Below are 25,818 nucleotides of genomic sequence, written 5' to 3'. Positions count from 1 at the left end.
GGAAACAAAATAGATAAAATCTACACATGTTCTAATTAGTTTCTCAATTTCCTATTTTTGAAATTAGGCTTTTTTTTATTTGTCTATTTAAACATGGCTGCAGAATTAATATTGTTCATTATATTAAGCTATTTCTGCTACTTCCTATTTCGTGAGGAATTTTACACTGAATTTCACTGTTTTTTTCCAAATCAAAACATATAAATTATGTATTGAAGTGGATTTGAATCACAAGGGCTTCCAGGTGTCTAAAATAAATACATTTAGGTTACTAAAAGCTACTACCTGCATTGGTGACTTGCTCTACTACAAAGCATGTACTTAGGGACAGGCCTAACTACAAATCAGGAAGTTACCTGTTTGAATTTCATTTGCTGAAAGCTCACTAGATAGCCTTGGGCAAGTTACTCCTTCAGCATCAGACTCTCTTATTAAGGTTATGTACTATAGTTGGATGAAAAAAATTATGCATCTTCAGTCAAATCATAGTAAAGCTGAAAATAGGTTGAATTTTCAGCAAGACAGTGATCCAAAACATACCTCTGATTCAGATTTATTTAAAATAGAAGCTATTTTTTAAAAATGGTCTTCAAGGTCAATCAAATGGTCTTCAAACAATCTTCAAGATTGTTTCTGAGTTAGAAATCTTATGCGAGTGAGGGAGAAAGGGAGGCAAAAATCAAAAGCCCAAATAAGACTACTAACAATAGAAAAATGAAAGCTGCTAACTTCTGCCAAAGGAAGCATTAATGAGCACCGATGAAGGGAAAATACAGGCTGCAGTATTATATTCACCATTTTCTCATTCTGATTCTGTAAGCACCACATAAAGATTAAGTAGGCCTTCAAACCTTACAGAGATCTGTTGAACTGTTACACGTAAAGGTGTCAGCTTCTGTTCATCCAATCTACATTTTGACCAAGGGTACCTAAACTTGAAAATCACTCCTCATTTCTGTCACTGTAGTAACTTACCAGCTGCATGCAGTTGGGTTTTCTCTTTTTGTTTTCTGATTTTTAAATCTTTCACAAGTGCTTTATTGGGAGTAATCAGCATTAATGTATGTTCTACCCAATATCCCTGCGAATACACTACCAAGGGCTGAGTCATTGATGGGTAGCAATTCAAACTTCTATCATGAAAATGAGTCTCAGTCATGGGGATGTCCATTGACTGACACAAGCACAACTGTCAAAGTGTATGCCAAGCAAATTATTTATTTTCTATAGATCTTTTTAATTCATTTTGCTTTTTCTTGATCCAATAATAATTCTAACATTTATTAAACAGCTTTTGTCATTTCCCTCCAACCCACACACCAGTCACAATGATACCAAAAATATTTGTTTTATTTGATATGGATTAATTTTCTGACCCTTTAAAAAGAAAAGGTACTTTCAGGATTTTACTCTATTAATTTTGGGGACAAACTGGATGACATTTTTACTGTTTTGCTTTTCTAAAAATGCGATCTTTTTGGTAGTTCATCCTTTTTTTCTTTTTAAAAATGCATCAGTTGCTCTTAATGTAAACAGCTAAATGTTCACTAAATTCATGGTGTACCTTGTTTCTTTTCTTTTTTTTAATTACTTTGAGTGCAAAAGGATTCTGATTGTTCCTGCACATTTGTTTTCTGTATGCCTCTTTCTATACTGGCTTACCTCTGAATAATAATGTAATATTGCTTAATCTACCTTTTTTTCTAATTTCAAGTCTGTTTTTGAATATCAAAAATGTGTCGCTTTCAGTACAGTATTATGGTTGTTTGGCTGACTTTTGAACAATAACTGTTCTAAAGCACTTAGTTTTCTTTGTATTGAGCCATGGTGGCGCAGTGGTTAGAATGCAGTACTGCAGGCTTCTGCTGACTGCCAGCAGTTTGGCAGTTCAGTTCTCACCAGCTCAAGATTGACTCAGTCTTCCATCCTTCCAAGGTTGGTAAAATGAGGACCTAGATTGTTGGGGGCAAGAGGCTGACTTTGTAGGCCGCTTAGAGAGGGCTGTAAAGCTTTGTGAAGTGGTATATTAGTCTAAGTTCTACTGCTAACTGCTATCCTGCATCTGGAGCTTTCTCCCTCCACTGAAGTCACCTCACAAATGGGCACCGCATCCAGGAAGGTCCAGCGTCAGCAGGCTTCTGACTGTCCACATGTAATGGCTTGTCTTCCCACCAAAGAAGGGAAATAGTCCAATGGGTGTAAACTTGGATTTCCTGCTACAAGAGTTTCTATCATTACTTACAAAAGGGCAAAGGGAAATTTAAGTAAAGAGCTTGAACTAAAATCCAATGAACATGACTATGATTTCAGGACAGATAACCTTTTCTTTCTTTGGGACTAATTATTCCAAATATTTTGCAATATTTTTATTTTTAAATATTGAAACGTGTTCTTTTATAAATGCTAAATGCTTTCTCAATCAGTCTTTTTTAACCCTTATAACTGACATGATTTAAGTTCTGATGTTTTTGTATTTAAATACAATTTTTAAAAAATGAGGTAGGTTATTAATGTCTTAATAAATATTCTGCTTTCTTAACAGGCAAAAGTTCTCACAGCTATAGTAGAGTGTTCAAATATACTATCAATATTATTGAACAGTAGTTCTAAAAGGACTTAAACTTTGCTGTTTTGAGCATTGTAACTTCTAATTTGCAAGTAGCAAGTAATACTGGCGTACAACTTTGGATCCTATAGAATGCAATTTCCCATTCCCGACCATTCCTTCCTGCTCTTCCAAATATGTACTTTCAGATTCTACTGGTTTTTGAAAGCATGGGAGCAGGAAGTTGCATTGAGAAGGGAATTGTATTATCTCAGCAGCTCAAATGCCATTTGGTTAAGAAAGGCTAAAATGTTATTTCTCACAAGTTATGAAATAGTTACATTTTAATGCTCATTCTTTTCATTAGCAGACTAAAATAAATATTTTGCCTAAGACATTGGAGCTATATATTTCATTTGCAATTTTTAACAGTTTGCTGCCCTAGAATATCTTCTGCTTCACTATACTACTTATAATTTTAAATTTCCGGTAAAAAGGCTAAAGCACGATAATTTATCTGCAAATATGTTATTGCGGGATACTCTGCCTCACATATGCACATATAGAAATATATAAAGTTATAACTACATTAAATTAATGAAACTTTATAAGTACAAAGTAGTTAAAATTTTGCTACAACACATCAGTTAAACTTAACTGGTATAACTTAATTGAATCAGCTAAGTTATACCAAACCTATAATTGAAAATTAAATATTCCAGTATGTTCATCAAAATTAATCCTCGAAGGAGTCATCTTCTAAATTGATGGGGATCATAAAACTAGTCTAGATGATACTTGCTTTAGATATTTGCTCTCAACTCTATAGCAGCTCTTTTCAAACTGATCCTTTTCAGACATAACTACAATTCTCAGAATTTCCTGACAAATTTGAGATCATGCTGGCTGGGAACACAGAGTTATAGGCCAAATACATCTAAAACATACCAGGATTGGATACAATTGTCCTGTTTTTGAAGTGGGCTTGCCAAGTTAAAGAGCTGAATATTAGCTCTGGTGACTCCTTGGGGCATGAAGAAACAGCAAATTATGAACTCTTCTTCAGAATGAAGGCAGGTCCAAGTTCTAAAAAAAATACATCTGCTGAAACTGAACAATTAATGGATCTGAAGAATAATCTTCCATTATCAAATAAAATAGGCATTTGAAATATTCATAATTCATTTACATTCTTCTTAAGTTTGAATATATATTATTCATCAATGCTATTAACTTCTAGGGGAGAAAATTGAGGGTGCCCTTTTGAGAAATGCTGAACAACAAAAAAGGGATGGATAGAGAAGAGATACAACTTTTCTCTCCCCATTAGATCTTTATCCAAATCAGAGTCTGGAGTTTAAAGAGAGAGTGGATTAATATCATCTATGCTCCTCTACAGAAAGGATATTTTAGAAAGCCCAAATATTAATCTACTTTCCTCATTAACAAAAGTTAACTTTCCAAAGTTATTAATTTCAACCTTTTTATGTATTATCATTAGCAGATAGTGTTGCTGGGATTTATGCTTTGGATAACGTCATTATAAGGCTGATTCTAAACATTGCATCTTGTTTTATTTTGCAGTATTGCTGTTTGCGACATTAGAGATGCAAAAACTGTAAAATCCATGAAACATATGCTTTGATTTTAATGGATGTTATTAAGGACTGCAAACTGTTCCATGTGGGTAACAACCATTTTCAATACAGTATTTGAATATGACAGGCTTGAATTCTAGGATGGCAGCTATAAAAGAAGGCATGGAAAGAAGGCACCAAGGTTACTGGGAATCCAAACCCTGCAAAGGAAGAGAGTGGTGAGGTGCATCAGTCTTTTCCTACATGCCCTGTAAGACTATTATATTTGTTTCTTCAATCAAATTTCTGCCCCACCCTGTGTTTGCTTAAGGTCCTAATACATTTCCCAGTTGTAACACGAACTAGAAGTTACAGTGTGGAAGAAGGGGAAGATGATGAATAAAATGGATGGATGGGATTAAAGAAATTATAAGTAGTCCTCCATTTACAACAGTTCATTTAGTGATGGTTTGAAGTTACAACAGCACTTTAAAAAGTGGCTTATGACCATTTTTCACACTTAAAATCATTGTAGCATCTCTATAGTAACATGATCAAAATTCAGACGCTTGGCAACTGACTCATATTTATGACAGTTGCAGTGTCCCAGGGTCATGTGATCATCTTTGCAACCTTCTGACAAGCAAAGTCAATGAGAAAGCCAGATTCACTTAACAACCATGTTACTAACTTAATTAATGCAGTGCTTCACATAAAATGGGCCAAAACTTGACTGTTTCACTTAGCAACAGAAATACTGTGTTCAATTGTGGTTGTAAGTCAAGGACTACCTTGGAAGAGTACAGGTCAATCTAGTGAGCTTTTGTCCAAAGATTCAAAATCTCATTCAGTGGTTCTTATTATATCAGTCATGCAAATACAAGAATTGCAGACATCATGGCATCCATTAACTCCATCTTTCGAGAAATATTTTTAAGATTGATGTCCACATAATTGCCTTTTAGTGCTTCCCTCAAATTTAGTGCCTTCAAATGAAAAATCTATTTCAATTTTTGCCAAGATAATCAATAGCACCCACTTAATCAATCCTGCCTATTCCTTAAAAGAGAAACCGTTGGACCTAGATAGGTTTTGGAAATCTCAGTCTCCACCAGGATTTATTCCATTGTGAATAACATCTCTTGGATCTTCTGTTCTTTGGTTCCCAAAAAGAACTGGATCTTTAGATTAAAAATAAGCTAGTGGAACATGCTGCTGTGCCAATAGATGTGCTGCATACAAATCTGGGTTTCCACCCAAGTTCCCTCTTACTCAACGTTAAATTTAAGGAAATGCTCACAATCTTCTGTTTTAACTAGTCTCCATCTTAAGAGTTCTTATTTTCAGGAGAAAATTACCAACTATAGAATAGGGATAACTATTATACTAGAATAAATTTTAAAAGTCCATAGCAGTTGTCTAGACTGGTCACTTGATACCACAAAGTACCTTAAAAGATACCCTTGATATTCCTAAAGTAAATTAAACATTACATGCCAAAAGATCACTGTAAATTAGTAATGAATGCAAAATGCTGATACAATAAGTAGTTGGAATTCACAAAATATACCCATTACTTATTGTATATTACAAAGCTATACTATGACAAGCTTTTGAGTTTGGTTATTTACAAATATAGAGAGCTGCTTTTCATACTAACTTTTCCCCTTTAACAAAAAATAAATTTAAAAATTGCTTTATATCAAGAATCTACTCTGGTAGCAGTTTGTCTCAACAATAGCTTATCTGTTGTTAAATGCTTCTTGTATATAATCTAGGCCAGTGGTCACCAACCAGTGGGCCAAGGACCACTGGTGGTCTGTCAGAAAATTTTGGTGGTCTGCAGAGAAATGTCACCCCCAAAGCACCCCCCAAGCAATTAATCCAGACTGCGCAGGAACACAAGGCACTGCGCCGCCACATGGCCCGTGGGAACACAAGGCTTGCATCACTTGCATTGTGACCAACACGGTAGGGAGGGGGAGGGGGAAAGGGCAGAGGGGGGACTTGCCCCACGTTCCCCATGGGTCTGACCTGGCCACTGTCTTTCCACTTCTGCTTTTGGCTGCATACAATCCCAAACTCTGCCAGAAATGAGTCTCTGGGACCCTGTAAGGCATCCTGCTCCAAGAGTCTGCGCCGGCACGACAAGTCTCACAAAGACTCATTTCTGGTGGAGTTTGGGGAAAAGACTTCAGCAGCTTCTGCTGCTTTCCTTGCATGAAGCCAAAAGTCTCTCTCTCTCCCCTGAGAACAGAGCTGGAGATGGTATCCTATGATCCCAAATAAAGATTGATCTATCGGTAGGAAAACAGGGTGGGGAATTTTCCTGCAGACTTTTTTGGGGATTTTCCCAGGGTCTCTGGTCTGCAGGGTTTAAAATTATGAATTTGGTGGTCCCTGAGATCCAAAAGGTTGGTGACCCCGATATTGATGTCTATATATAACCTATATATAGATATCACCTATAGATGTCAAGCTCCTTCTCATCCAATTTCAAAATGTAGGATATCTTACCCAAATTTTGTATTTTCCATAGATCCACATTTTGATGCATATATTAATTTTAAAAAATTATACTGCTCAGGATCAGTATTACAATCAAATCATTCCCAAATGGCAGGGAATGAAGCTGTTTTTACTGACCCATTGAATCCAGAATTTTACTCACCCATTGGCAGGCTGCTGGATCATAAGCTTCCATATTGAAAGGCAAAGCAGTCTTCTTGACTAACTTCTAGCTTGGGCTCCCTTTCACAAATTACGTGGAACGCTGCTAGCTGGATATCTATAATTAAAGTCCCATCCATTTTCCTACATGTATCTAAACTTCACATTTCAGAGATTTCAGTGCAAGAAACCTGGGCCATACACAATGTAGACTCTGATGGATATTATACTTCTAATAGTAATATTACATACTAATTCATGTAATGCACACCCAAAAGAGAAATGAGGAAGGACACAGGGTGTATCCTTATTTTGTTAGCAGAGAACTTAAATTCAGCATTACTTAGCTCCCATCCTTGGAGAGTTAAGTTTTACCTATTTTATTAAAAAATAAATGAAGCTGTTATGTATTATCCCCTCTCTGCACCTGGACCCAAATCACAGTAGATACAGAATTGCTCCTCATTTATTCTTCTGTAATAATTGTGGTGGATTAGAAGAAATTTAAATGCAGTTTAGGTGTAACTGAATCTGTCCCTTTTCATCCATAGAAATGTAATATTTATTTGGGTGAATCGGCAAGATACAATTTTTTTGTTTTTATCTTTAATCCCATATAAAACCTAGCTTTTAAATATAAAATTGCTTGGTAGTAGATATTTCTAAAATAATTCTCACACTCCATTTTTTAATTAGACGGCATTTATTTATGGATATAGTAAAGGAAAGAATTTAATTCTCCTTTTCTTGCACAGTCTTTGTCCCACGCAGTCTACCAGTACGTCGGGCTGCAATAAGACCAACTTTGCGACCAGCAGGAGCATCCCTCCTAATAGTCGAAGGCTTACCGATGTGCTGATGGTTACCACCACCGAAGGGATGTTCCACAGGCTGGGAAAGAGAAGCAATCAAAGTCAAGGGCAGAACAGGAAGGTATTTCAAATATTAAAGGAACTTAATTAAAATTCCCACTAAGCAAATAACATTATTGCTAATGTTACCAAATTGAAAGCAAAATATTCTGACAGCATCTTGTCCATTGGAAGCAAGAACCAGTCTTTAATAATTTTTAGGAAATGGTTCAATCTTCCGGAAGAGAATATATCTCTTGTTTTATGCTTTTAAAACATTAAATTGATAGCCATGTATTAGCTTTGATCTAAATGTTGTATTACCATTTTATATTATACATTTTGTTCTATTATATTACCATTTGGGACTTTAAAATCTTGCAAATAATATAGCAGTGCAAGTATAGAATACAATATAAAATACTAGCTATGAGTAAAGATTTAAAATAACATATGAATATCAATCTCACCATTAGGTTTGAGGGAGGAGACACATAACTACCCTGTTTCCCTGAAAATAAGACCTATCCCAAAAATAAGACCTCGCATGTTTTTTACAGGTGCACCTAACATAAGCACTGTGCCCTAACTAAGCCCTACCTAAACTCATGCGCAGCCAGATGTACGCCCATTCCGTCTGGTTACTTGTGGTGCCAACACGAGATGAAACGAGAGGGGGTGGAACTTCCCCATGCACCCCACACCGGCTTACCTCAGGGCTCACACAGCCAGGCTATTCACGCCCTGACAACTGCCACACAGCAACAGCACTAACCATGCGCAAGCCACATGGCCGCCCCACTTCTGCTTACTCGCAGCCGCAACAGAGCAGGTCAAGCAATGCACCGGTGCTGCGGCCATGAGACGAGGCAGGGGGTGGAGCTGCCCCAGGCTATCTCAGGACCCCCGCAGCCAGGCCACCATCCCCTGACAACTGCCTTATGGCTTCACCTCATCACTTGGTCTCCTGTTCCATTGCGGCTGCAAGCAAGGCAGCCACGCAAGCGCCTGCTGAATGGGGCTGTTGCTGCCACAATGCAAGGCAGGTGTTGGGGGTGTGGATGGCCTGGCTGCAGGGTTGAGATAAGCCGGTGTGGGGTGCATGGGACAGCTCCACCCCCCACCCCCCCGATGCAGTAGCACTGGTGCATCACAACTTCCTGCCCCACTGCAAACAAGCAGAAGTGGGCCTCCCATACATTGGGGGGGGGGGAAATCCCCCCAAAATAAGCCCTAGTATTTATTTCAAAGCCCAAAAGAAAATGGGTCTTATTTTCAGGGAAATATGGGTAAGTCTAAACCAATCTTCCCTAGAACTGTATTATAAAAAGTCTTCTCTATTTTCCCCTTACCTCATGCAATTTTCTTTTTTATCCTCTTTACCAAATAACCTAATTTAGAACTAGGGATGTGATCAAAGGTGGCACCTTCTTTAAAAAACAGTATCTTTTATTGGCTCAAATAGTGGAGGAATCCCAAGAAAATATGCATTTCAGATGAGGTCCTGACAGAATGCAGACAGGTACTTTAGGAAAGTTCATTCCATTTCCCCCCCTGGTAATTGATGATAAAAGAACTTTTGGGGCAGGATTGATCTAAAGAGTAGCAGCATGTGTAGATCAAATTTTGTGCTGGAGATTAAGCTCAGATAATCTGCAAAGTTATCACTAACTGTAATTGAAAATAAAAACACATTCTTCCTTTAGGAAAGGATTGTACAACTTAAACACTCAAAAGCTATTTGGACCAGTTTCCCACAGGAAAAATAAACCACCGGGAACCACAAAGCCGTGGTGGGCATGGCCAACTCAATGTCACTCACTCCCACCCAGTCACATGACCCCCTAGCCAAGCCTACCCAGCCACAAAACTCATTTCTCTCCTCCCTCTCTATATCTCTCTCCTCCTCTCCCTTCTCTCCATCTCTCTCTCTCTCCTTTTCTCTCTGTATCTCTCTTTCCCCCTCTCCCTATCTCCCCCTCTGTACCTGTGTCTCTCTCCCTCTGTATCTCTTTCTCCCCCACAAGCGTGCACACCCTCCAGCCCTGCCACATCCCACACCCTCCTGCCCCACCACAGCCGGCCAGGGGGTCATGAGAAAGAGTGGGAGGAAGGTCTCCTGAAGAATTTCCAAAAAAGGGGGGAGAGACAGACAGACAGACAGACAGACAGACAGACAGAGGAAGACCGGCAGACAGGCAAGAGTCTTTGGCATGGGCGCTCCGGCTTTCTCTGAGCCTGACCCCCAGGGTGGCTGTGTGAAGTTTGACAGGGCCAGCCCCCTTTCCATCATCCCTTCTGGATCCAATTCCCACCCTGCCAGCCCTCATGTTAGTGAGGCCGGCATAGGTCACAGTTGCCAACACCCACTTTAGGACCAACACGATGTACAGAAAGACTGAATTCTTTTTTAAAAATTATTTATTTTCAAAATTACACATCTCTATTTACATTATTAACAGTATTGCATCATTGATATTACATATATTTACATTTATTTCTATACATTAATTCCCATGTTCTATCCATTTATACCATCTATCCCCTTGATGGCAAACCTATGGCATGCGTGTCAAAAGTGGCACGCAAAGCCATTTCCCCCACCACGTGAAAGCTCGCCTGGAAGAGTCCCACTGGGGGCAGGGGGGCACGGGAGACACATGTGCGATGTGCAGCAGGGGGATCGCGCATGCATGTGCAGGAGGGGCCAGCACGCATTGCCTTCTGGGTGCTGGCGTGCAAGCGCACGCGCAATTATCAGCACGGGAGCTGAAAAAAGTTTGCCACCACTGATCTATCTCATACCGCATACTATTCTGATTCCTCCTTGCCCTTTAGTTCTATTGTAAGTTTGTCCATCTCGGCAGATTCTAATATTTTTTGTATTAACCTCTCTTTGGACGGTATGTTTTCTAATTTCCAACCTTGAGCAAAAACTATCCTCGCCACTGTTATTATATGCAATATGATGTATTGAATTTGTTTGTTAAATTTCCCTTTAATTATTCCCAATAGGAATAGTTCAGGTTTAAATTCTATTTGATGTTCCATTATCTCCTGTAGCCATCTTTGTACTTTCATCCAATATTTTCTGGCTTTGGGGCATTGTCACCACATATGAAAAAACGTTCCATCTTTCTGTTTGCATTTCCAGCACTCTGATTTTGTATTTGGGTATATTTTTGCCAATCTCGCTGGGGCTAAATGCCATCTATAGAACATTTTATACTGACTTTCTTTATAGGCTGTTGACAATGTTAACTTGTAGTTTTTGGTCCATAATTTTTCCCAATTATTTAATTCTATACTATGACCTATATTCTTTGCCCATGCTATCATTGGCTCTTTCACTATCTCTTCCTCCAGCTCCACTTCTAATAATTATACAATGTTGTTATAATTTTTTCTTCCGTATCAAAATTTGATCTAATTGTTGTAATTCCTTTTCAATTCCATGTTCCTCTATATCCTTTCTATATCTTATCTGTATCTGTAAATATGGCCACCAATCCACAATTATACCTTGCTCTTTCAATTCTTCATTTCTTTTAAGATTCCCCTGACTGTATAATAGTTCTTTGTATCTGATCACTTTCTTTGTATCCATTGTATTTGGTATATTGTTGCCTCCATAGGTGAAACCCAACCCGGTAATTTCATATAGTGTTACCTCTTTATTTTATCCCATGTTTGTATTAATGATTCTAATATCTGGTGTCTGTGAAAATATGTGTGTCTTATTTCTTTTATCCCATAGGAAGGCATGCCATCCTACTTATTAAGTCATGGCCTTAAATTGTTAAGATCCTTTTATTTTTTAATTTATCCATTCTCTAATCCATGTTAGGACTGCAGTCTGATAATATAATTCCCATATTGGGAGTCCAAAGCCACCTCTACTGCTATCTTGTAACATCCTTAGGTTTATTTGTACTTTCTTGCCCAGCCATATAAATTTTGTAACTATTCTATTTAATTATTTAAAAAATTATTATCTAATTTTATAGGGATTGTTTGAAAACAATACAATAATTTCAGTAAAACATTCATTTTTACTATGGCTATAGTTGTAATTTCTCCCAAATTGTTAGATCTTTATTTGTTGTAGCAATTTCTTATAATTGTCTTCTTTTATAGAACATCTCCCTGTTAGCCAAATTCCTAAATATTTAATCCTTTTTTCACTTTGCAACCCCATCTCTCTTTCTAAATCTTTTTTTTTATTTTCTGTCAAGTTTTTGGCTAATATTTTTGTCTTTTCTCTATTAATTTTCAATCCTACCACCATCCCTTATCTTTCTATCTCTTATATCAAATTATTTCCTGTCTCTATTGGTACCTCTTTGAAAAACACCAAATCGTCCGCAAATGCCTGTACCTTATAGTCCTCTTTTTTGATCTTCAATCCTTTTATTTCAGTATTTTGTCTAATCTGAGCTAGTAGCACTTCCAGCGTTAAAATAAAAAGTAGAAGTGACATCGGACATTCCTATCTCACTCCTTTAGTTATTTCAAATCTCTCTGTCCCTATCCCCATTTATTATCTCCCTAGCTTTTTGAGACAAGTATATTGTACCTATCATGTTTCCAAATTTCATTCCAAATCTCATATCCTTAACTTGTTGAATCAAAAACTGCCAATTAAGATTGTCAAACGCTTTTTGGGTGTCTAAAAAAACTAGTGCCGCCTGCTTTTCTGGATGGGCCCCATTATATTCTAAAACATTTAATACCATTCTTGTATTGTTTGTAATCTGTCTGAAGATAGAAAACCATTCTGGTCAGGGTGTATTATTTCATTCAATACTATTTTCAATCTTTCAGCCATTATTGTAGTAAAAATTTTGTAATCAGCATTTAATAGCGAGATTGGCCTGTAATTTTTAATTTGTTTATGGTCAGTGTCCCCTTTTGGTATTAAGGAGATGTATGCTTCAGTCCAAGATTCGGGTAATTTAAATTTAGCTTCTTCCAATACATCATTATACAATTCCAACATCACTGGTTCAAAACATTCATATAAACACTTATATACTTCTGCAGGGAGTCCATCTGGCCCTGGAGTTTTATTGCTTTTCTGTCTTTGCACTGCTTTTTTCAATTCTATAGCTGTTATCTCTTTATTTAACTTTTCTCTCTGTTCCTCTCCTATTCCTGGTAGGTCTTTCTCCTTTAAATATTGTTTAATATTATCCTTATCCACTCTTTCCTCTTTATACAATCCTTCAAAATCATTCTGAACTATTCTTTTCTTTTCCACCATTTTGTACTGTAGTTTCCCATTTTCATCTTGTAACTCCTGTACCAACCTTTTCTCCCTTTCTATTTTTAATTTGTAAGATAGCCATCTCCCCAATTTGTTAACATATTTTAAAAAAATCTGTTTCGCCATTTGCAAATTTCTTACCCTTTCTACCTGGTCTATTACATTTATATCTGCCTTCCCCCTTCATTTTCTCATCTTGTGGTTTTCTTGGTAATATAGTTTCTATTTTTTTTATCTCTTCCTGTAATAAAATTTTGTTGTTGCCATTTTTCCTTATTTCTTTTTGCCATAAATGCTATCATTATTCCCCTTAAGTACGCTTTGTCCGTATCCCATAAAATCTGCAACAATGTTTGTTGATTTGTGTTTTCCTTGAAAACTAATTCCATTTCTTTTTTTTATTTTTGAAATGTATTCTTTTTCTTTTAGAATTTGGAAATTCAATGTCCATCTTCTCATTTTTTGCCTCCCTTTCCAGATTATTTTTAGGGGGTTATGTCATGTGTTTGTCATTATTTCTATTGTTTCTACATTATTCCCTATTTCTCCATTCATCCATACCATATCTAGTCGGGACCATGACTTGTGTGGATTTGAATAAAAAGTATATTCCTTTTTTTCAGGGTTTAATCTCCTCCACTGATCTAATAAATTTAATTTTTGTGTCGTATCAAAGAAGGATGTTGGTAGTAATTTTCCTTTTGTATTACTAATATCTTTTTTATGTCCACCACCATATTATAGCCCCCTACTACACATATATTTCTCTGTCCTGTTTCTAAAAAAAATTTGTGTGGTTTACTGTAAAATTCACTTTGATTTTCATTTGGGGCATAAATTGTCACTGATAGCATTGATTTTTGGCCTATCTCTAACTCAATCATCAAAATTCTTCCGTTCGTATCAGCATATGTACCGCTTTTATTCCCTCCTTAATATATACTGCTATTCCTCTATTATTGATCTGACAGAGCTGTGTATAATATTCCTAATTTTGGGTATTCTAGACATTTCCTATATTGTTCTTTAATATGTACTTCTTGTAAGCATAGTATATCTACTTTTTTGTTTCGCCAATTTTGTTAATATTTGTTTTATTTTGGTAGATGAATTTAATCCATTAATATTTATCTATATCAGCCTAATTCCTCTTCCATTATACTACTTGTAGATTGGTCTCTGTCTTCTATTAATTCTTATGTCCCTTTGTGGATGTGTTCTTAATCTTCTTCCTTCTTCTTCCCTTTGTTTGATTTCTTCCTTGCTTCCTTCCTGTTCTATTTCTCTTATCTCCTGTTGCTGGTCCTCCTGGCTTCTAGTCTCCAATTCCTCCTTACTACTACTTTCTTCTTCCACTCCCACGATTTGGTCATATAACTCTTGTCTTTTCCAAATTATCTATCTTAATCCTCTTCTCTTGCCACGATACAGCATCCCCTCCAGAATTAAACACCTGAACATTGTTTCTTTTGATCAATTGTGTCGCAAGGAATTTATAATCTCTTCTCTGTTCTCTTACTTTTGGGGGGATCTGTTTCAGTGATTTTTGTCCTTATATATCAGAGGTTCATCTCTCGTTATTTTATATATTATATCCCTTATTTTTTCCTGGCGAATCTGACAAGACTTCTCGTGGCAATCTGTTACGCCTAGCATAATTGGTATGGATTCTGTAAACTTTGTCGATTTCATGCAGGATTTCTTGTTTATCTGTGTAGTGCTTATGCTATCAGTTCCGCCTAGGTCTTCCTCTGTTTTCCATAACATTTTGGAACCTCAGGTAAAATGCTGCGCAATCCATCTCCAAATGAATAATTGATTCTTCTAATTCCTTATTTATTGCCATCATATTTTTGTCCACTAATTCCCTTTTTCTGTTTGTTTGTTTTGATCTAATTTCCATTTTTTGTATTTTTTGTTCGTTTTTCTCAATTGCTTGTTGTATTGTACCCACTTTAGCATCCAATTTATTAATATCCTTTTTCATTTCCACATGGTTCTTTGACATATTTTCCTGCATCCTCATAATTTTTTGAATCGCCAATAGCTTTGTCTGCATTGTTTGTATATTTGATGTTTTTCCGCGCTCAACATTCCTTCGATTGACCATTGGCCTGATGGAAATGGGACTGTCGATGGATTAGATGTTGTTTTCTTCCCTGTTTTTAAAGTTGTTGTTATGGCACTTGTCATATTTCTAAAACTTCTATTTACATCTGCCCACACCACCATCCACTTTGTATTGTACTAAGATTGATCTATATTGATCTCTTTTCCCTTCAGATCACTCTGCTTTGTTTCCAATTGTTAGGTATAACATTGATACCAAATATGGTTTGGGTGAATAAATATATAAAACTTAGATATCATGGTTTAAGTGCTTATCACTTTAAGCACAATGCAGCAGGCAATTAGCCGATTAAGGGTGCGGTTAGAAGTTACAATATAAGGAAGCATTAGAAGCTGGAAAGCTTACTGGCTGTTACTGTCTACTAACTGTGACTAACTGTCTGTGAGCTGGCTGTAACTGTGTGCTGCTGCGACTAACTGTGATTACTGACTGTGAGTGCCTGAGACTGAACTGTTATCGTTTGCTACTGTTTGCTGATTTACTGCGTAATTCTACTGAATATCCAGCGCTTGTTTCTCTGGAGAGTGAAACCGAGAAGGAGAAGATATCTTTATCGGCTGATAAAGATATTGCAAGGACTCTTAACTTGGACTATACTAGTGAGTCTTACTGGATGGAAATACTGTGAATGACTTAATGGACTGAATGACAATGCTTAAACTCTAACTGGATTAAAAACTATTTAAACACAAACAGTGGGTTCGTGTGTAACTGGGGCCCTCCCCCCCTTCTCGTTTGACTACGCTGCACACCCTTCTAGGTTAATCCCAAACCCAACCAATATTTTCTTCTATTTAATTAGCTATCCAAATCTCTTAAATAACGCTATGTACTTACTTAGATATTTCTGTTTCAGTATATTTCTACATTAATACAAATATTTACTTCTCACTCCAATTTCATTAGCAAATTCTAATCAATATTTTATATATACACCTGGACTAAAGCATCCCCCAACTCCTGGACAGTCTGTGGTGCAACGTGGCATTGGTGGATGGAGTGAGACATGTCCCAGATGTGCTCAATTGGATTCAGGTCTGGGGAACGGGTGGGCCAGTCCATAGCATCAATGCCCTCATCTTGCAGGAACTGCTGACACACTCCAGCCACATGAGGTCTACCACTGTCGTGCATTAGGAGGAACCCAGGGACAACCGCACCAGCATATGGTCTCACAAGGGGTCTGAGGATCTCATCTCGGTACCTAATGGCAGTCAGGCTACTTCTGATGAGCACATGGAGGGCTGTGCGGCCCCCTAAAGAAATGCCACCCCACACCATTACTGACCCACTGCCAAACCGGTCATGCTGGAGGATGTTGCAGGCAGCAGAACGTTCTCCATGGCATCTCCAGACCCTGTCACATCTGTCACATGTGCTCAGTGTGAACCTGCTTTCATCTGTGAAAATCACAGGTGCCAGTGGCGAATTTGCCAATCTTGGTATTCTCTGGCAAATGCCAAACATCCTGCATGGTGTTGGGCTGTAAGCACAACCCCCACCTGTGGACGTCGGGCCCTCATACCACCCTCATGGAGTCTGTTTCTGACCGTTTGAGCAGCCACATGCACATTTGTGGCCCGCTGGAGGTCATTTTGCAGGGCTCTGGCAGTGCTCCTCCTGTCCCTCCTTGTACAAAGGCGGAGATAGTGGTCCTGATGCTGGGTTGTTGCCCTCCTACGGCCTCGTCTCCTGATGTACTGGCCTGTCTCCTGGTAGCACCTCCATGCTCTGGACACTATGCTGACAGACACAGCAAACCTTCTTGCCACAGCTCGCATTGATGTGCCATCCTGGATGAGCTGTACTACCTGAGCCACTTGTGTGGGTTGTAGACTCCGTCTCATGCTACCACTAGAGTGAAAGCACTACCAGCATTCAAAAGTAACCATCAGCCAGAAAGCATAGGAACTGAGAAGTGGTCTGTGGTCACCACCTGCAGAACCACTCCTTTATTGGGGATGTCTTGCAAACTGCCTATGCTTTCTACCTGTTGTCTATTCCATTTGCACAACAGCATGTAAAATTAATTGTCAATCAGTGTTGCTACCTAAGTGGACAGTTTGATTTCACAGAAATGTGATTGACTTGGAGTTACATTGTGTTGTTTAAGTGTTCCCTTTATTTTTTTGAGCAGTGTATAAATATGTTATGGATATATAAAGGTAAATCTAATATAAGTATATACAATTAGGAAAGTTTTTATATTTGTTTGTGTGTGTGCGTGTGTATTCATTCAAACTTCCTGTTTTCCCTTAGTTTTAATTTAATTAGTCTCCAATCATATTACATTCACCGTCAAAACCACCAAGACTGTCTTTCGTTATAGTTCTGCTGTATCGTATAGTCCTCTCTCCTCCTCTTTCAAATCTCAACTCTCTCCGCTTTCCCTCTGCTATGTTCTGTTCCTTCTGCTTCTCCCGCTCCTCTCGCCATCAGTATGGATCACCAGTTTCTTCTTCCAACCTTCTTCTATCCGATGTCCACCCACTCACTTCTCTTTCGCTGTGTCGTTCCCACCGTTTCCTTCCTTTCTCGTTCCGTCACTCTGGATCCTGGGTTTTCTCCCTCTAATCCTCTTTCTTCCGATTCCTTCTCCGTGTGCCCACTCGTCTCTTCCTCATGTCCTCCTGGATTCCTTCAAAGTTTTATGTCCTCTTCTCTCAATCTTTTGGTCTACGTCAGGGGTCTTCAACCTTGGCCACTTTAAGACTTGTGGACTTCAACTCCCAGAGTTCCTCAACCAGCAAAGCTGGTGGAGTTAGAACAAAGCTGGCTGAGGAATTCTGGGAGTTGAAGTCCACAAGTCTTAAAGTTGCCACGGTTAGAGACCTCTGATCTATGTTATTCTGCTGACTCACTACTCGTTCTGCCGGGTCGCCGCTAGTTTCTCCCAAACCGGAGCTTCCTTCTCTTAATAAATGTCTAGGACTCACTCTTATGGCACATCACCACCATTGCATTTCTTGGATTTTCCGATCAAGAACAATGACACAATCTGTTAAATCTATCTTCTCTTCCTCATCATCTGTGGCTTGTCACGGCCTCGGGTCCGCTATATCTTGATGACAGGCACTTTCACATCAATTGGATGAGTTTCCTTTTGTGGCAGTGGGTTATCGCCCTTCCCCTCTATTTTGTGTGGCTCTCCAGGCTCTCCGTGCCCCCAAAGGGTCCCCAAAAGCAAAACAAATCAGGGCCAGGGAATGGAGGAGACCGTTCTCTTTCCCCTTTTTCACCGCGACATCATCACCAGAAGTTCTCAAAGACTGAATTATTTCTACAATATATCATGCATATCTTCCCAGGGTTAACATGCAAACCCAAGAAATGCTGCATCTTTGTTAAGGAGATGTTGACAGGTAGTGTACAGCCCCATGTCCCCTCTGAGACACCTTTTCTTTTTAGGCAATTTCTCAAAGTAGTAAATGGAAATAAAAACATATTAGCATGATAAATACAAAAATTGCTTACGTTCATAGCCACACCACGGACTCGTGGCCAGCAGTTTCTCTTTGCTTTGTATTTGTGGTAAGCCCGCCCAGCCTTCAAGATGGGTTTATCAATACGACCACCACCAGCAACAATACCTACAAGAATATGAACAGTACAATTACCACAAAAGATTATCTCCAATGACTTATGTTTTTTGCAAACACTTACTAAATTCAAAACCTACTTAATTTGTCATATTAAATATCAGCATAACTAAAATAACATTTCTGAAATAGGAAGTGACCATTACGTTTTCATAATCTTTATAGTGCCAGTGCCTTGCCATGTTATCCTAGTGCAGGGGGGTCAAACTCTATTTCATTGAGGGCAACATCAGGGATGCTTTTGACCTCAGAGGGCCAGGGTGGTGGGTGGGGTGGTGGCCAGAGTTGGGCGTGACCATGGTGGGCGTTTGACACAGGTTCAAGATGCATTTTCCCCTTCTTTCTTTCCACAGTTCTTTACTATAATAATTTTCCTATCTCTTCTACCAGGTATTACTAGCAAACATTACTTTTTCTTCATATCCCACTAAACTTATTATTTCTAAATTTATACCCTTGTTTTAATAGTAATTGCTTTTCCAGGCAGAAAAACTATTTATATTATTGTATTTTTATTAAACTAATAATAAAAATACAATAGCATAAATAACATAATACAGGATCTAACAGCAGAGGTAAATTTCCAGGATAGTAAATATAAATGGTTGTCAATTATAGATACAAAATAGAATAGACTGTTGATTGGAGATTAAATGGACCTACAGTATGTACATCTGGCATTAAACCGTAGTATTAAGATAGGATGTTGCTTGATCTAAGCATCCCATGGGCCAGATGTGGCCTGCAGGCCTTGAGCTTGATACCCCTGCCCTAGTGTAAACTTCAGATATTATAGATTGCAACCATATATTTAGGTTCACAAATCTTAGGGGAAATATTTACCAACAACTGCTCGATTTGCAGAAGAGATCACCTTCTTAGATCCAGAAGGCAGCTTCACCCTGGTCTTCTTTGTTTCAGGATTGTGGGAAATAACAGTGGCATAGTTTCCAGAAGCCCGAGCTAGTTTTCCACGATCTCCAGGTTTCTCTTCAAGACAGCAGACAATGGTGCCTTCTGGCATTGTTCCAACAGGCAGGACATTGCCAATGTTGAGCTGAGCTGAAAGGAATGCATTTGCATGAATGAAAATGCTCTTTAGAATACAGTGACCTCCAGGTTATACAGGGAGAATTGTCTTAATCTACAGCAATAAAATACTTGGCAAGTTTGGTAGCGTCTTTAAGGCTAAGGGTGTAACCTTTTGAGAGCAGCAGATGCTCTTAACGCTTGATCCCTAACAAAGATGTTTGACCTTAAAGATCTGCCAGACTTTGTGTCTCTTTTCTATTTCATGGTATTTTTTTCCAATACCAACTTTTCAAAGGATGCAGAAGTTACAAGAAATTATAAATGGCCACCAATTGTCTTTACTTACCTTTCTTGCCACAATAAACGAACTGCCCTGTATGAATCCCTTCAGCTGCAATGAACAGTTCTGTTCGTTTTTTAAACCTATATGGATCACGGAAAACAACTTTGGCAAGAGGAGCTCCTCGGCCAGGATCATGAATGATGTCCTAGAAAGATATAATTAAAACTTGAGAAGTTTGAGAAGTGCGTGCCTTCAAAAATACAATTAACAATATTACAATTTTACTTAAAGAAATATTTACTTGTGCTCCTGCAGCTCAAAATTACATTTTTATACCCACAAAATAATATTGCAAGGCCACAGAAACTAATAAGTACTTCAAGTGCCATGTATTTAATATTCACACTGTAACGATTATATTAGAAAAGATGGGTATATGTGCATGTGAAAAGTTTAGATGCATTTTTATATTCCTCACCCAGATGGTGTTTGCTATATTTAAATAAGAATTTTAAATTCATATTTTAATTCTTATATGACACTCAAAAAACCTTTCAATCCAATCATCACTTTAAAAAGCCTGAAGCCTCTGTTCACTTTGATTTTAAGCAAACTGTTTGCAAAACTGTTCTCTTGATATTATCTTTTTTATTAGTAAAAACTGTTTTTAAACTTTAATAAAATGTACTTTGTTTCACAGGAACTCTACAACCTGATACTTGCCTTTACAATGCCCTTGATGTAGCCATGTCTTTCAGCAAAATCAATAGCCCTCAGCTTTGCTGCACCCTTTCTGTGTTTCACATGGGCCCTGAAAACAGAACCTGCACCTTTTCTTTGACCTCGTATTACACGGCCCATTGTACACTAAAAAACAATTGGAATCAGTTATTTAGGATTTTTTAATTTAAGAACCAATTATTTAATACCAACTGTAATGTCACATATCATTAAAATAAAAACTGTTAAGCTCCTGACAAGATCATAAATAAATCTACCTTTAGCTCTGGAAACTCAATCCATAACTTTAAGCCACCTCTTTCAGTCCTCTCAATATTGTTGGGATAAAATTAAAGATTTAATCTGTAATAATACAAGGCACCTTGAGTTCCTCAGGGGAAAGCAGAATATACACTGGGTAAACAAATTGATTTGAAAATTGTTAAACCAATTCTTTCTTCAAGGCTATTTCTGACTTTCCAACCAAGTTATATTTTACTGCCTGGGCTTTCCTTGTAGTTTTTCCTTTCTAAATACTAATTGGTTCTAACTTAGTTTTCTTGAGATCAGCCAAATTGTGATCTTGCAGTAACAATGTACCAATACTAGCTGCAGTGCTATCCATAACTCAATTTAAACATTCCCTCTACCTAGCATTTCATTTTTAAAACAAATTTCAACTAATATATAAACGTTTATCTCTCTGTATCTTCATTTACAGTGATTAAATCAACCTGAAAGAACTATGATCCTTTTTAATCTGATCCATTTATCATTTATGCATCCTTAAACCTCCATTTAAAAACATTCTGTCATTGGTTGTTTTAAACATAAGCCTAATTTTTTGAGAGTTCCAACACATTCTGTGGACAAGTGAATTTAAGAGAAACTGGGGTTTTCTTTTTTAACTTGAAGTTTTTCGTATGCAGTGGCAGTATGAAAATGGAATGTAAATGTTGATCAAAAGGTAAAAATGATTTAATGAGCAGTGGATCAATTGTGAATTATCGTGTAATAACTGAAAAGTTATAAATGTAGAGCTTCAAAAACAGCTCGGAACGAGATTTTTTTTTTAAAAAGACGGTAAGATAAACTTTAAACATCTCAGAAACCTCGCTATATTTCTCCAACGTTGCTCGTGGCCCAAAGAGGACCGGCGCTCGTTTGCCGCGGAAACTAACTACAGAGCGCCCGAAAATGCCCGTCCTCCACTCTGAAAGGTTTGACAAGGTGGCAAGCAGCTCAATAACACTCAGAGGAAGGCAGGGAGGGGTCACGGAGACCCGATGGAGACGGATAACCCTTGGACCACTTCCTTACATCGGAGACATTCTTACCTCTGCCGGAGCCTGCCCCAGGAAAAAGAAAGCTGCGGCGATGACGGCACTACAAACTCCTTCCGGCCAAGACGGAAAGCGCCGAGCCAAGCTTTCTCGTGCCTGCTGGGTAATGTAGTTCTGGTACCCTAGAATCTGAATTCGTTCTTGTTTGGTCGCTAATGTCTTCTGAGATGTGCTGCGTGCGTTCAGCTTGCCTTCCGCGCGGAATTTTTGTCCTGTTTTCCTTTATTTCCCGTTTCATTACTTCCCTTATTTATGTATGTGTTTTTGTTTGTTCATTCAGTTTCGAGGCCTCCCGATTCCTTAAATATTCTGGGCGGTTTACAGATAAAAATTAAAAGAAAAGAAAATACATCAAGAAAAAAGACAGCTGCCCGGAGATCGAAACCCCAAGGCCAAAAGCAAAGGGGTTCGATCCATATCCTAATAAACTGAGGCCTCAGGATTACGTACAGCCCCTTCTGCAAGCCTTGAGTACCTTCATAAGAGCTTAATAAGTCATCATATAGATAATTATAAGTATCAATGTCGCAGAAAAAACACTCTTAAATACATGTTTGTAGAATAATCAAATTTTGACTAGTTTTATAATTAATAAAATTAAATCAAATTTAGTTTTTTTTGTGTGGCCTTTTCAATGACTTATTGGGTACATCCGTTTCAATATTTGGGGAGAAGACAGATGGAATTGTTGGGTTATGGACAGGTAAGGTCCATAGTGGGTTTTATATGTTCCAAAGTAAGGTGGCTGTAAAAGATTCAGAGAATACAAATAATATTCATTAGGTAACAAAACTTTGGCAATTCCAAATTGAATAAAGGTGCTGATCTATATTTGCAACTATCAATTTTATATATACATGTCATTTAAACTCTTTTTTAGGCGCTTAGTTCTGAATTTAATGTATTGTAGAAGGTTACCACACACCCTTCTAGAAAAATGAAATATTATAGGAAATATTTAAAAGGCAGAATATTATAACTCCCTGGATGAGAAAAGGAGAAACATGCTCTTGGAAACCAGCCCCCACCTTTGTTAATGGCCCCCAAAAGGCAAAAGACATCTTATTACCACACAAAAGACCTTCAGCTCCAGGGTGAGGAGATTAAATCCAAACAAGGACAAAGACATTAAACCATAATAGGAATTGCCCAAAACCCCTTCATTACATCACCCGCAAGATTCAACCAAGCTTGGGACTCAAGACAACCTACAGAGTTACCTGCATGGCCCCTGCATGGATACATTTCCCCATGGAAGAGTCAAAGTGTTATAAAACTCTCTCCTCACAACCAATCAATGTGGTTTGTCCACCATAAACCATCTTTTCTTGCCAGTTTCAGGAATACTGAAGCAAGTTCAAGTCCAACAGAGGTTATGGGAAATTCTCTGTTCTCACTCACCCACTCTTTGCTTCAGGACCTGGACAATGTGGTTTGTCCACCATTAAAACCATCTTTCCAGTCTGAGCCTATGATCCCTTACAGAATGCATCTCTCTGTTGGTGTATTTACTTCCCATTTTATATACATACATACATACATATACATACATACATACATACATATATATATATATATATATATATATATATATATATATATATATATAATGACAAATAAATAACATATATATATATATGACAAATAAATAGCATATATATATATGCTATATATGCTATATATATGCTGCCATAGAAAAGGGGGGAGGGATCGGTGGAGAATTTTTCATTGCAGCTTTGCAACCACAGCCTGGATTTTGCTTCTCTCCAAGGCCTTTTTTGTTAGTTCTGGTATGCAGTAGCCTCTGGTTGCCTAGCTACAAGGTGGTTGTGCTGTACAATTTGTTTCAAGTTGCTGTTTTCCTACGCTTTGCCTCACAGCTTGCTTGGAATTTCTTGCTTTAGGTTCATTCCTAGTAAAAATACTTTTCTCTAAATCTATGGAGCTGAGGATTTTTCTTTCCAATTGTTGGAAGAAATGTCCACCTGGGTTCAGTTTCAAGTGAGGAGAAAGACACTGGAAACACAGAGGCTGATTGGAAAGTTGGTTTAATGGTGAAGCAGAACACTAAGCATATGTGATTCTGGATAGTTGAACACATGGAGAGAGTGAATGTTATTTATACAACTCTCTTGGGCCTTTCCCATGAGCTTCCTGTTTTATTAGTTGCTATCAAAGCCCCATGGGGCTATGCAGAGGTCATGTTTGTCTTGAAGTCAAGTTTGGTTGAAACTTGGACTGATGCAATGCAATTCCTGTTGTGGCTGAATGGCTTTGTCCTGAAGGATAATCCCATCATCCTGGAGCTGAAGGTCTTTTGTTTTGTAGATAGGCTGGCCCAGTCTTTTGTCTTATAGATAGGCTGGCACCAAAATATCTGCTGGAAGAAAGGAGCTGGCTGGGGCTGAGTTTCTTTCTCTTTTAGGGGAAATATTCTATCTTTTTAATATTTCCTATAATATTTCATTCTTCTAGGAGGGGGTGGGGGTACTAACTTTCTACACTAGGCAGCTCTGACATCATTTAAAATTCTATTATTTTATCACCATTTATAATATTTGTCCAGTTTCTCATCATTAATAACCAGAGTCCATAAACATTAATGCTGCTTTTTATATTGTAATGTAGATATATTACTATTCTAATATAATTCTTTTCTGCATGGCATTAATTCTATGTTGAAAGTGATCTTATCCCACTCAAGTACGCTAATGCTTTTATAACATTCTAAAATAGTACTACTGTCAGAAACAGACTTGTATGGTTTTTACAGACTTGTTAGAAGACATATTGGCCTGTGAAGAAAATACATTCTATATGTTTCTAATCTAGAGGTCTCCAAACTTGGCAACTTTAACACTTATGGACTTCAACTCCCAGAATTCTACAGCCAGCACAGTTGCCAAGTTTGAGGACCCCTGTTCTAATCTCATGAGCTAAGCTGAAGCTTGAGAATTGTACTTAGGAGATAGTATCAGAGGCCTCTGCTATGCTAGAAATCAGCCATAACCAGAATTTACTGATATGATAGTTACTCTAGAGCAGGGGTGGGATTCAAATTTCTTTACAACTGGTTCTGTGGGCATGGCCTAATTTGTGAGTGTGGTTTGGTTGTCATGTGGCTGACTGTGGCTTGCTGACTGGGCGTGGCTTGGTGGTCATATGACTGGCTGGGCAAGACTTGTATGTAGATATTGTAAATATTTATGTAAATATTGGACTTTTTATTTAAAAAGGAGCAATTTTTACCCAAAATCAGGCAAAGCAAGCAGGCAGATTGAGTTGCTCACAGAATCACAGATTCACTCAGAGATCTACCTTTCTGCAATCTATTGCCTGAGTCTGCACTGGAAAATAGAAGCTTCAGTCCTAAGAAAGGTTCATCTCTGCTTTTAGATTAGCTAGAAAGCAAGAAATCCAACGAGCTAATCTAAATATTCGTTACAACTGGTAGTTGGAACAGCTGATGGTTGGAGGAAAAAAGAAAAAATAGGAACTCACTAAAAATTAGGCAAAGGCACAACGCAGGCAAGTTGGATGGCGCGCATGCCAGGTAAGGAGTGAATGAGTGGGGAGGGGAGGGGCCAGCCAGTGGAGCGATTTGCCAGTTCTCCGAACTACACAGAATTGTAACAACCAGTTCTATAGAACTGGTCCAACCAGATAGAATCCCACCGCTGCTCTAGAGACAACACCTAGGAACTAGGACCATAAAAAAATTGTAAATAAGGGCAGGGGGAGAAAGAATTGGAATAGTGGGAGATGTAATTGGGGTGGAGATAATGTATTTGTCAGGTTTCC

At 38.0% G+C, this 25,818-nt stretch overlaps 1 protein-coding gene across 1 annotated transcript; it reads right to left on the bottom strand.

Moving 5' to 3' along the window:
• Positions 1 to 7,476: 7,476 nt before the first annotated feature.
• On the bottom strand, positions 7,477 to 22,039 carry RPL8 (ribosomal protein L8). The gene is made up of 6 exons (XM_026674054.2): positions 22,012 to 22,039; positions 20,678 to 20,821; positions 20,018 to 20,159; positions 19,483 to 19,701; positions 18,515 to 18,630; positions 7,477 to 7,683 (listed from the first exon to the last, which is right to left on the bottom strand). The coding sequence occupies exons 2-6, from the start codon at positions 20,813 to 20,815 to the stop codon at positions 7,525 to 7,527; spliced, it is 774 nt and encodes a 257-aa protein (XP_026529839.1). The 5' UTR covers positions 20,816 to 20,821; positions 22,012 to 22,039; the 3' UTR covers positions 7,477 to 7,524.
• Positions 22,040 to 25,818: the final 3,779 nt, after the last annotated feature.

Source organism: Notechis scutatus, chromosome 5 (genome assembly GCF_049901735.1).
Source record: "Notechis scutatus isolate UNSWTSFEM ecotype Mainland chromosome 5, rNotScu1.2, whole genome shotgun sequence".
In the NCBI taxonomy this organism is placed as follows: domain Eukaryota; kingdom Metazoa; phylum Chordata; class Lepidosauria; order Squamata; family Elapidae; genus Notechis; species Notechis scutatus.
Note: the sequence above shows the minus strand (reverse complement) of the source record. Positions and strands in the feature narration are given on the sequence as shown.